The following is a 12,750-nucleotide window of genomic DNA, read 5'->3' on the forward strand; positions in this document are numbered from 1 at the left end:
GCAGGAATGGACCAGGTAGTAGTGGGCAGGGAAACACAGCATGGGATGATGACCTCCTCACAGTCTCTTGCTCAGCAGCTGCACTGAGGAGACAAACACAAAGATGCTGCTCAGGGAACTGGGATCCAGAGGAATTAGAGTTTGCCCAAAGTCAGTCAGTAGCAGAGGAGGAAAACACAAAGACTTAACCATTCATCTAGCCTTCATCATTATCTTGTGTGCTTTTCTGTGCCACCTTGGAGTTGTCAGAACCAGCTCCATCTCCCCTCATGTCTTCTGCTTAGGTGGTGACTAAAGACATGGTTACCTTGGAGATAGATGCAGTCTGCTACTACCGGTTGGAGAATGCCTCTCTTCTCCTCACCACCCTGACCAGCATCTCCAGTGCCATCCAGCTGCTGGTGCAGACCACCACAAAGCGCCTCCTGGCACATCGAGCCTTCTCTGAACTTCTCTTGGAGAGGAAGAGCATCAGCCAGGAGATAAAGGTGCTTCCACAGGGGACTATTTAAATTGTGCTAAACTCCGGGGACAAACACAAATCTGAAGTGAGAGCAATAATTGTATTTCTGAGGCCCCTCACACAATAGGACACAAGAACTAACTACTTCCTAATGCCTTGCTTCTTGCAAGGGTGGTGTTCTCCCCATGCTCTAAAAATTACCTTCTTCACAGGTGGCTTTGGATGCGGTCACAGGCTGCTGGGGGATCAAAGTGGAAAGAACAGAAATGTAAGTAGGAAATGCTGGTAGAGGGGACTTCCCTGGCCCCTTTGCAAGTGCCTGTCCAGTCCTGCCTGCTTCTGCCTGCTCTTCTTCTGCTCTGCCTCTGGCTCTCTCGCTGCAGCTGTTGTGCAGAAGGTAGAGCCTTACCTCTCTCCTTCCTATTTTCCCCCACCCCTTTCATCCTCTGCCTCATGTTAGACTTCTACATGCAAAGATGGTCCTTGCTCCTGCACTGGCAATCCTTAGCTGGGATCTCATCACCATTTCACCACTGCTGCAGGCAGTTGGCACCCTATTCTGGTAGCCCAAGAGGCACAGTGGGCATTGAGCCCTCTGTGTCAAAGGCCTCAGGGTCTTTGCACTGGTAGGAATGGTCTCATCACTCAGAAACCCATGCAGAAAGGTGGGACTCATCACATAGAGAGCCATGGAAGAGAGAGCCAAGTGGTGAAGGAGTAAATCAACAAACAGAAGGAAACGTCTGTGCTGTCTTGAGAACAGTCTCCCAATTAATTCTCTGCTGTCCTACAAGGAGTGGGCTTAGACTTCAAGCCACAGAGAGAAGAGGTCTCTGTGCTGCCTGGTGATCATGTGAGCCTGGTCATTAGAAAACTAGGCTAGAAAAGAAGGATGGGAATGGAAATAAAAGGCTAAGTAAAACACTCAAAGAAGGAGACCCAGGGAGTAAAGAGACTGACTGATGAGCCTATTCCAAGCCTCAGGATGGCTATCCAGTGCTGCCAGGAGAGCCTGGAGCCCAGCTAATCCCTGTCCTTTACCACCCCAGCAACAACGTGCAGCTGCCAGCTGAAGTCCAGCAGTCCCTGGCTGTGGAAGCAGAGGCCCAGAGACAGGCCAAAGTGCGGGTATGCCAACTCTGAATGCTTCTCATCTCCTTCCAAAGTATCCCTCTTTCCTTTCCCACCCCTGGTTTGAGCTCCCTAGGACACAACACACAAGGATACAGCTCTGGGAAAATAAGTTTCCTGTAATTCCTATTGAGAGCTGTGTCTAGCAAGAGCAGCTGCAGCAAGTCTGGGCCAGACCTGCCACCTGGTCTACAGGTAGGACAGAAAAATAAACATAGAAGTATAGGATTATCCCTGGGACCACAGTGATCCCCATGGGGATCTCTTCCTTCTCAGGGTTTCACTATCCTCTAGGAACCCAGTGCAGGGCTGTCACCACCACCATGTACTCCACACCTTGCTCAGCCCAGGCTAGTCTCTGTCTCCTGCACAGAGCTGCTCAAAGAGCCTGGGTAAGGTTGATGTCCAGCACCCCTCCCACAAGCCTAGCCTGGGGGCTGCCCTCTCCCCTGCCCCTGCAGCAAGGTTGTGCTCACTTGTGAGCCCTGAAGGGCCTAGTGAAAACAAATTAGACATGAGTGCCCACATTTTTGGGAGCATCAAGAGGTCTAGTACATGCCATAATCTTCAGACAGCAGTAATATTATAATCACACTGGTGCTAGGAATTTCATGGTACCAACCTCCCCTTTACTCTCAGCCTCACAGGAACTGTCTTTACTCCCCTGCTTGGTAGGTGATTGCTGCTGAGGGGGAAAAGGCTGCTTCCGAGGCCCTGCGGGTGGCAGCCGAGATCCTGTCCAGCGCCCCCGCTGCTGCTCAGCTCCGTTACCTCCACGCAGTGCACTCCCTGGCTGCAGAGAAACCGGCTGCTTTCATCCTGCCCTTGCCTTTGGATGCCCTGAACCTGGTCTCACCGGCTACTCGCAGCCCTCCAGCAGCGAGCAGCCTCCTCACAGACACCACAAAGCTCCCAGAAAGCCCAAAAGACAAGGACTCACCCATGCTCTGAGAGCTGTTTTAGAAGTGATTGCTCTGCTGTCCCTGATCCATCTGGCTCAGAGAGGAAGCAGGAAGGCAGCTCACCAGTAGGTCCTGGTCTGGAGGCAGGGGGGAAGGGAACCCAGGCCTGTAATATAAAGTGGATTGTACATGGAAAGAGCCTCGGCTTGTTTTGGAAAGGGCTGGGACATGTGTGAGCAGAGGGGTTGAGGGAAGAGGGATGTCATCCCTTCTCCTTCACAGCCAGGGAGGTGGGGGTGGGAGCCCAGCAGTTGTTGGAGAAACAGGAAGGGGCTCAGCACAGAGACGGGTTGGTGGGTGCTGCCAGCCTGGTTCTCCTGCAACGAGGGAACGAGCTTGGTCCCAGGGCATAGCCCTGGAGATGAGACTTCAGTCACCACCCCTGCGCTTGTACCTACATAAAGCAACAACCAAGATGTTCAGCCCTGGTCCTAACGCAGGAGGAGAAGGAGGAGGAGGAGTGAGCAGCCTGGGCACTGCTCTGCGAGGCACATCAGCGTGCAGAGGGGAGCAGGCTGTGCTGTTCCTCGCTGCCACTGGAGGGTGAGGCAGGACCAGCTCTGAGCTTGCGGGCAGCTCAGTAGGAGATGACCCGTTTTAACCACCTCCCGCTGAGCTGGCAAGGCGGGAGCATCGCCTGGGAAGAGCCGGCTGGGAGCCCCGAGAGCAGCAATATTCCCTGCTGCAGCTAGCTGGGTAACCTGCGCGCACAGGGAAAGAACGAAGTCCTCAGAACTCCTGTCAGTCTCAGAACTCCTATGTATCTTTCCTGCCAAAAGCTATCTGAAATGACCGGGAAACTACAGCTACTGCAAATCCTTTCCCCTGGCAAAGACAGAGCACTCAAAGCAGATACCACTGCAGTCGGTTTCTCTGATCCTGGTGCCCTTTGGTAGGACATCAGCTCTGCTCCTCTCCTTTTACTTGGTCTGCAGCATCTCCCCCTTGATTCAGAGCTGACCTCCCCTGCAGAGCCATTCCCAGGACCATTGTGCTGCTGCACAGTGGCCTGTAGGGGTCAAAATAGAAGGGACTTTGTCTCCCTTCTCTTAATTTCCCACACAGTAGTTGTCCATCATGCACATGCATGCGTGTCACACACACATTGGCACAGATCACCAGCCATATGTCTGTAAATGCAGCTGTACCCAGGAGGGCCTGTATGTGCTGGCCTAAATACATCCATCCACCCCTGAACTCATCCATCCACAAGCATCTGAGCATCCAGGGGTAGCCTGGATGGCTGTGGCTCCTGCTTGTGTGCCTGTAATGGATGGTGGTAGTGAGCTGCTCATGGAAAACTGGCTCTGGAAAGTGGAACAACTCTCTAGTGTTCTCACTGGTGAAGATGAGCTGTGTAGTTACTTCTCTAAGTAACTTATTTCTCAGGCCACTGTTTCCCAACCTAGGGCAAAAATGTGCAACACTACACAGCACGAGCTGCAGATGATCCTTGCTCTGAGCACTTCCCTGGCTGCATTTATAGCTCCATGTAAAATGATCCATGCAGACCAAGATCCCTTAGCACATCAAGGACCAACACCTCTAATAATGTCCCTCAAAGGAGCAACACTTGGCCTGCAGTGACACATGCAGTACTGCATCAGGGCACACACATGACCCTGCTTGCACTCATATCTGCAGAACTCAGGCATCATGTTTTCAAACATGTAACTTCCCTGAAGTTACAGAAGAGGCAGATGGTAGTTAAGGTAGTTCAGAACATACTCAGTTCCAAAGAACATGCCTTGCTCCAGCAGGATCTTCTGTCTAATACATCTGCAGAGCTGGCAGAAACTTGTCACTTTACCTTCAGGGGAGGCTACATTCAAACACCTTGCAGAAGGACAACATTTTAAAATGCCCTGCAGGGTTAGGGATAGATGATGTTTCCAAAATAGAATTTACTCTGGAGGAGCTGGCAAGGGCTGTGTGAGCCCATGTGATTCCTGACAATTTCACTGCCTGCCCTTCCAAGCTGAGAGTGGGTCAGACTGCAGGGTCTCACCAAACACAGGCAGCTCTGCTGACTTAGCAGAGCTTTGTAACTGCACAATCTGCCCCAGGTTGGGGACCTGACAAAGGGAGAGGCAGCCTCACTGCTGGGATCACTGCAGACAGGAGAGCCAGGGGGCCATGGAACACGTGTTTCAAATGCCATCCCAGTGCTCTGAGCAGGGGAATTGGCATAATTTGGAGTCTGATTTTGTGACTTCGGTGGCAGGCAGCTCTCTTGTGGCAGCAGTTTGAGAAAGGCCTTCAGGATGCTACACAGCTTCAAGGCTGCTTCATGCTTTCTGAAAGGAGAGCAAAACCTTCAAAAGATTCAAAGACAAAAAAAAGTGTCTATACATTTCTGTACAATTTCTTCATAAACAGTCAGAGGATGAAAGACATACCCATTATCAGATACACATCTGGGCCATGCTGGCATCAAGAAAGTAAACCGTATGATATGAGAAGATGTTCCAATTAGTTACTTGCATGATCTAAAAGAGATGAGGCTGAATGAGACAGAGCAACAAAAAGAGATTGAAGACCACAAACAAGGAGGCAAGCACAGGGCAATGGAGGAGGGCATGCAAGGCAGGAGAGGTATGGGTAGGAGAAAGTTGAGGAAGCAATCATACCAGGAAGACAAGCTGTAAAGATACTAGAGCTGTGGGAGGTGGAAGAGGACAAGCAAGACAGATGTGGAAGTGGCAGAACGAGCTAGAGCATCAACATAAATCATAGAATCATAGAATCACAGAATCCCAGGGGTTGGAAGGGACCTGGAAAGCTCCCCCAGCCCAGCCCCCCTGCCAGAGCAGGGGCACCCAGAGCACATCACACAGGAACGTGGCCAGGGGGGTTGGAATGTCTCCAGAGAAGGAGACTCCACAGCCTCTCTGGGCAGCCTGGCCCAGGGCTCTGGCACTCTCACAGCAAACAAGTTCTTCCTGAGATTCACATGGAACCTCCTGGGCTCCAGTTTGCACCCACTGCCCCTTGTCCTGTCACTGGACATCACTGCACAAAGCCTGGCTCTGCCCTCCTGACACTGCCCTGAACAGATCTGTAACCAGGGATGAGGTGGCCCCTCAGTCTCCTCTTCTCCAAGCCCAACAGACCCAGCTCCCTCAGCCTTTCCTCAGCAGGGAGATGTTCCCCTCCCTCCAGCATCTCTGTGCCTCTGCCCTGGGCTCTCTCCAGCAGTTCCCTGTCCTTCTGGAACTGAGGGGCCCAGAACTGGACACAACATTCCAGATATGGCCTCACATGCAACCAGGATCCTGCTGCCCTCAGCAAGGTAGGGGACCTATCCATAGACCTCTGCACTAGAGAAGTCTCCAGGAAACCAATCCTTGCCTGCTCCACTTAGAAATCCTGGACAGCGTGTCTGTGCTAGAGCTGTACTAACCCACAGAGAATGTGTGAGCACAGATCCTGAAGCAGGTGGCAGCTTTGCTCCAGGTAACATGGGCTGCAGGCTGACTGCCTGTGCTGTCCTTACATCTTCTCATGTCACCCTCAGAAATGTGGGCAGAGCCCATACAATCAGAGGTGCAGGCATGTTTTATAGCAGCACTGGGAATAAAGCAGGCACTGCCATTCTCTTTAGGTGTTCCCATCTTATTAGGCTCTTTACAAATTCCAGTACAGTCCATCTAGGACCTGGGAAAAGATCCAAGGACAACCAAATTGATGGGATCTGTCACCACAATCAATCTACCTGCACACCACATGTTTTTTCTTGAGAAAATCCCCTTTGATGAAATTGAAAACCTCTGCTGTCACCTGACTACAGAACCAGAGGGTCTGCCCACTTCTGCAGCCAGCTCCTCAGCTTTGTGCTGCAGCTTAGGAGCCTCAAGAGATCTGAGCTCCTCTTCCACCTCAGCACCTGACTCTTGCCATGGGGGACACCCCCAGGACTCCCACATTGTCTGCTCTCATGTGTCCCACTAAGCTCACCAGCCACAGGGTCAGGTTTTGGTGCAGTTCAGTCACCTTCACAAAGCATCAGAGCAAATTTAAACCAGCAATAAATGACTTGCCTTGCCAAGTAGTCTGAAGCCAGTGTCCTACCTACCATTTGCAAACTGACCCAATGACAGAAAGAAATGGTTTTACAATTTTTTCCCTCCCTTATTAATTGCCATTACAAGCAAAGTTTCCTATCACAGATCTGTCCTTCTCTAAGTTCTTGTGTAGGACCATCTTATCATCTCTGTGGTGCTCCCTCTTTTCTAGAGCTCAGCAACAAACCAAAAGTCACACACCACGCTTAGAGATGGTTTTAAAAATGCACAGTTGAGGGCCTCTTGTTTACCATCCTGGGAGAAAGAAGAAAAACCACAGAGATCTGGCAGCCAAAGCAGCTCCCTGAACAGGAAACATCAACGTTATTCCAGAGGAAATGCTTCCTAAAAACAAAACAACAATATTTTGTTTGTGTGCTGTATAGGAGGCCTTACAGCTATTTTTAGAGGAGTTCTCTCCTCTGGTCCTTTGGCTGGAAGACAAAAGCCACAACTCAGCTCAAACAGGAATGAAGGTGTTGAAAGAAAGGCAAGTGTTCCTTCCACCAGCACCCTGGCCAGGAGGAAATGCAGGGAAAGGCTGAATACTAGAGCTAGTGCTCTTACCCCCAGCAGTTTCAGGCTGACACTTACGTATTCATTAAGATGTGTGATGTTCTTCTCAACCTCATTATTCATGGGATGATGAATCATTGTTGAATCATCTTTAAAAAGTCTCCAAGTACCACCCTGAAAAAAAATACAAATGGAGAAGCAAAGTGACCTTTAGTGCACCAGACCCAAGGATCCCCATCTCAAAGGCACCTTTTGCTTCCCAGCTCAAGGAAAACAACATATTTTAAGCACACTAGGTGCTGGAAACATGACACAGGCATTTTTGTTAGTGCTGTAGCTGTGGGCAAACTTGGCATTTGCAATTATTTCTCACAACATGCACGTGCTCTGCAAATAATTTCCTGATGCTGTTTGCCAAAGACAATGGAGCACCATGAGATGCAATTATGCCCCCACAAATCTGACTGAAAAGGAAATCACCTCACTTGCTTTTTTTTCTCCAAATAACACGATTTCCAAGGCAGGTGGCAAAGTCCTGAGGGAGACTGATGTTCCAGGAGTGACATTGAAGCCACCAACTGTTTCCACAGATATTGCCCAATCAAAGCAAACAAAAGGCAGCTGCCAATCATTTTAACACTGATCATGTTTATCCCACTGCCTGCACCAAGGGCCCCTCAAAAGAACATTTCTCTTTTCTTACCAATGTAGTTTAATGCACGAGGCCAGCCCAGACACATTTAGCACCTCTGTTCTTATGGGACATGTGATTTCTCATCACTCTCAGCTTCATGCAGCTGGTGGGAGCCTCTACAGCTCATTCCTGCATCTACCTGGGCCAACCATGCAGGAATCTTCACACCAAACACCCACAGCTCAGCTCTGTGAGAGCCTGACTTCAGCTTTTGCACCCTGAATAATCCATCTTCCATATTTCTAACCAAGGCTGTCAAAAAACTTAGCTGTGCCTGCAGGAGGGGGGGAGGAAAATATGAACCTTTGATGACAATTCTTGCAGCCAACAAAAGCAAAGCTGGATTCACAGGGGGATGCCAGGAGGGATGAAGAGCCCACACTTAGCACTAAGAATGAACTGTTTGGCAAGCACTGAATTCAAAGGAAGCTGAAGAAAAGGAGCTTGATTTGAAGCCCTGATTTTCTTCTTTTTTGTCTTGGCACATTTGGTTCCCTCAGGACATAAAGGCTTAAATCTCTTTTTTGAAAAGCTTTGCAGTTACAATCAAGTAATTCAGAGGTGATACAGTATGTGCAGATGGACAAATTACTTGTTCATCTGGCTCGTGCTGGTGGACATTCCGTTTATGGGGGAATATACTTGAAATACAACAACATTTGCCCTTGACAGCCAGTGCTTAAGCTTCCTTTAAATCCTGGTGAGGTCCCAGACTCCATGACATGGTGTAGCAAAGATGGCAAGTTATGCATGTGAGGGTGATGGCAAAATTTAAAATATTTCAATAATTTTGATGCATGGCTTGGTTCCCCCACTGTACAGCTGTGGAATAGAGCTGGTCAAATTCTCCTCTAGGCTGGGAAAAGTGTGATGAAGCAGTGCTGGGATGTCCAGACAGGTAAAAACGGGAGGAGGTTACCCTCTGCAGGGTGGAGCCTTTCAATATGATGAGAGCCCCACAACCAGGCATTAGTTTTAATTATCAGGGGGGTAAAAAGTAGTAGAAATTATATTCAGATTTTCCTGCCATGCACAGGATGAGGGAGAACAGTCACTTCCAGTTGCTAACATGTGGTTTGGCCATCTCAGACCTTACTCAGTATTCTGGATCCTTCTTAAATAGTGATTTGCTTTGGGAAGGCTGAGTCTTTGCATGTATCTTATAAACTTAGAGTCCCCAGCAAAAGAAAAGACCTAACTGGAGCTCACTGGAGAGGTCACTGTAGTCCCAAGTGCCAATTTCAGAGCACAAAAAAATTAAATCCCAATGAAGGTAACATTCTGAAGGCTGTAAGAAGTGATCAAGACAGAGTGAATAAAGGCAAGGACCTGAAGCCAAACCTTATAGACTTCATATAAGTCCTGTCTTATGTTTCTTGTCTAAAAAAATTATATATATATATCAATATATATATCATATTCTCATTGTTCTCTCTGCATCTCCAATCCTTGCCATCAAATACCAAACCCTTTGTATTTCTAACACATGCTGCTTGAGATCAAGTAATCAGGTCTTAGAAGATAATAAATAACTGAGTGCCATTGCCTTAAGGACAAAATTACCATGTTCTCAGTATTGTCCCTTACCTGCTTTTATAATCTCTCTCATTTCCACTGTTTGTCACTAGAGATGCAATATAAATAGAAGGGATACCTTGTCTTTTTTACTGCAAGGCAAGGGAAAAATTAACCCAAGTCATCCAAAACACACTGCCTTGTATGGATGGAGAGGACACTTTTCCTGTGGTCCTGTTCCCAAAGCCTTTGTTAAAATTAGCCAAAATCTCCTTTTCTGGACTTCACTGGCTGAAAGAATCTCTCACCAGATGCCTGCACTGTGCTGCCTGGCATGTTGCTCAGGTCATGAGTAACTACTGAGGCTCCTGACAACCTGCTCTTCACTTCTGGCCCTGCTGGTGTCTGGTCAGTTATGGCCTGTTCTCTCACTTTCTAACCAGAACTACTGGAAATATTTAGTTCCTTTAGCTGTCTATGAGGATGGGCAGACTTACTGTATTGCAGCTCCTTCAGTAGGCTGGAATATAACATGAAGCATAAAAATAATGCAGGGAAAAGCACAGGAAAACCCTGAGTGACAGAAGAAGGTGACAGTCCAAGCAGCAGCTCCTCAAAAAAATTTATATATATATCAATATATATATCATATTCTCATTGTTCTCTCTGCATCTCCAATCCTTGCCATCAAATACCAAACCCTTTGTATTTCTAACACATGCTGCTTGAGATCAAGTAATCAGGTCTTAGAAGATAATAAATAACTGAGTGCCATTGCCTTAAGGACAAAATTACCATGTTCTCAGTATTGTCCCTTACCTGCTTTTATAATCTCTCTCATTTCCACTGTTTGTCACTAGAGATGCAATATAAATAGAAGGGATACCTTGTCTTTTTTACTGCAAGGCAAGGGAAAAATTAACCCAAGTCATCCAAAACACACTGCCTTGTATGGATGGAGAGGACACTTTCCTGTGGTCCTGTTCCCAAAGCCTTTGTTAAAATTAGCCAAAATCTCCTTTTCTGGACTTCACTGGCTGAAAGAATCTCTCACCAGATGCCTGCACTGTGCTGCCTGGCATGTTGCTCAGGTCATGAGTAACTACTGAGGCTCCTGACAACCTGCTCTTCACTTCTGGCCCTGCTGGTGTCTGGTCAGTTATGGCCTGTTCCTTCTTCTCTCACTTTCTAACCAGAACTACTGGAAATATTTAGTTCCTTTAGCTGTCTATGAGGATGGGCAGACTTACTGTATTGCAGCTCCTTCAGTAGGCTGGAATATAACATGAAGCATAAAAATAATGCAGGGAAAAGCACAGGAAAACCCTGAGTGACAGAAGAAGGTGACAGTCCAAGCAGCAGCTCCTCACAGCACATGTTCTGTTTGGTTTTAGTCTCTAAAAGGAATTAAGATTATTAAAAAAAAAACACATCAGAGATGAAGCAATGCTGGAATCAGAAACTAGTCAAGGTCTTGCAGAGGCAGAGTTGAGGTGGTTTGTTGCAAATTACCCAACATATGTTTGTTATCTTACATGGGACCTGATAACTTTACATCAGCAAAGAAAACATTTATTTACATACTTTGTTATCAAGCTAATTCAATATCTAGATGAAGATAACTTTGTGTTAATGATCCAGTAATAAAAAAGTATTACCCTCTGAGACAGTGTTATCTGGTTAATGATCTCCAAAGTGATGTTTTACTTCACAACATCCATTTTCCTTTCCCATTTACTCTTCCCCCTGCAGTACCTGCACAACCACAAACCACCCACACAGAACACACGACTTCCCCGTGTCGTGGCTGCAGCACTTTGTGCTTTGCTCTATCACATCTAAGATCTCAGGGGTTATTTTTAGGTGTGACTGCAAGTCAAGTTTTACCCCTTGAGTGCTCACGATTCCCAGCACGTATCTGGGACTCAGCCTTTAGCTTTGGCAAAAGCCAGTGGAGATGATGCCAGCAGGTCCTTTATTACCTATTCCTGGCAACCCCAAGGAAAGGCTGAACTGCAAAACTAGTCATTCCTTACCATTATTCCCACTAATCCTTCTTTGGTGTGTTATAGGTATATATGTTCACAGGCTTTTTGCTTTAAATCTTCCAGTGGAGGTGACACCCCAGCAAAGTCCCTGTGTCAATTCAGCTCCATCCAGTGCTCCTCAGGCTTCCAAACTTCCTTAGGTGCATCTCCCCTCCATTACTGCTCCAGGTACTTTTCAGAGTCTGAAACAAAAGTGGCAACCTCTCTGTGCCCCTAAGAAAAGTTATGCCACCCCTTGGCTGCAGCAGAAAGGTGAAGGAAATCAGGGAAGAGAAGGGTGAGGGATCCATGAGCATGAAGATGTCACAGTAAGTGGGTGGCATGATAAACTGGGGACTTCTTGGTGACAATTCTGAGCGTTTCTACAGATTAAGACCATTTATCAGCCACCAGAGCTGTTGGTCAAACTGCTCAAGTGCATGAGCAAGTTTCATGCAGTGGCTGAACCACTGGTCACTTCTAATTTCTCTTGTGTAGATTCTTAGCTTAAGCTTCAGCACAAAAGCTTTGAGCTGGTGTGTTTTCATTCACGTGCGTGATGGGCACAGAGGCTTGTTGTGCCTCAGCAAACGTGGTGATTTGCTGAGGAGATACCACTCGATAATATGTCCAAGCTCCCAAAATCTTACACTAATCAAGCTCTTGAGATCTTGTAGGATTTCATCCAGTAGCTTTGCGTTCATTGGAGAGGAGCTAAAGCAAAGGAAAACAAGGGAAGAGAGCTGAGAGAAAAAAACTAACCAAAAAACGCACCACAAAAAACCCCAACTCCTTTAGAGGCCAAAGTAAAACCAAGAGTCAAGTTATTTACACATACTATATTTGTGATACAAACTGTAACTGGAAAGAGAACTCAAAAGCATCAGGCCCTGCTCGGAGATTGTTGTTCTCTCACTCAACATAACACAAACACCTGGTGTCAGGTGGGAAAATCTGTTACTTGCAGCAAAGGCAAAAATCAAATTCAAGCACGTACTGAAGACTCAGCCACGATGAGCTCCATGACTGAAATCTATAAAGTTATGGCTTTTAAGACACACACTGTGTCTATTTTTGCTTTTTGTACTTGCTTTTATCACAGAATCCTAGGGGTTGGAAGGGACCTGGAAAGCTCACCCAGTCCAACCCCCCTGCCAGAGCAGGGTCACAGGACACGCATCACACAGGAACGTGTCCAGGTGGGTTCTGAATGTCTCCAGCTTTGGTTTAACTTATCACAATGAATTAACACACTAAAAAAAAAAGCCTGCAAAACACAATCACCATCACATAAAAATTGCTCTGCGTTGAAACATCATGTCTCAGCCTCATTTTGTATCTGTGCACAAGAGGAACAGCTGCTCCATCGGAGCATTAA

The 12,750-nt window shown here is 47.3% G+C and overlaps 1 protein-coding gene across 1 annotated transcript in view; it reads left to right on the plus strand.

The window, feature by feature from the left end:
• Window positions 1-2,545, plus strand: part of NPHS2 (nephrosis 2, idiopathic, steroid-resistant (podocin)) — a 6,236-nt gene extending 3,691 nt beyond the window's left edge. The window contains exons 5-8 of the mRNA XM_009994632.1: window positions 285-488; window positions 676-731; window positions 1,513-1,591; window positions 2,270-2,545. Coding sequence (XP_009992934.1) covers window positions 285-488; window positions 676-731; window positions 1,513-1,591; window positions 2,270-2,545 — 615 coding nt within the window. The remainder of the gene's footprint in view (window positions 1-284; window positions 489-675; window positions 732-1,512; window positions 1,592-2,269) is intronic.
• Window positions 2,546-12,750: the final 10,205 nt, after the last annotated feature.

This window comes from Chaetura pelagica, unplaced genomic scaffold, assembly GCF_000747805.2.
Source record: "Chaetura pelagica isolate M959 unplaced genomic scaffold, ChaPel_1.0 scaffold363, whole genome shotgun sequence".
NCBI classification, from domain to species: domain Eukaryota; kingdom Metazoa; phylum Chordata; class Aves; order Apodiformes; family Apodidae; genus Chaetura; species Chaetura pelagica.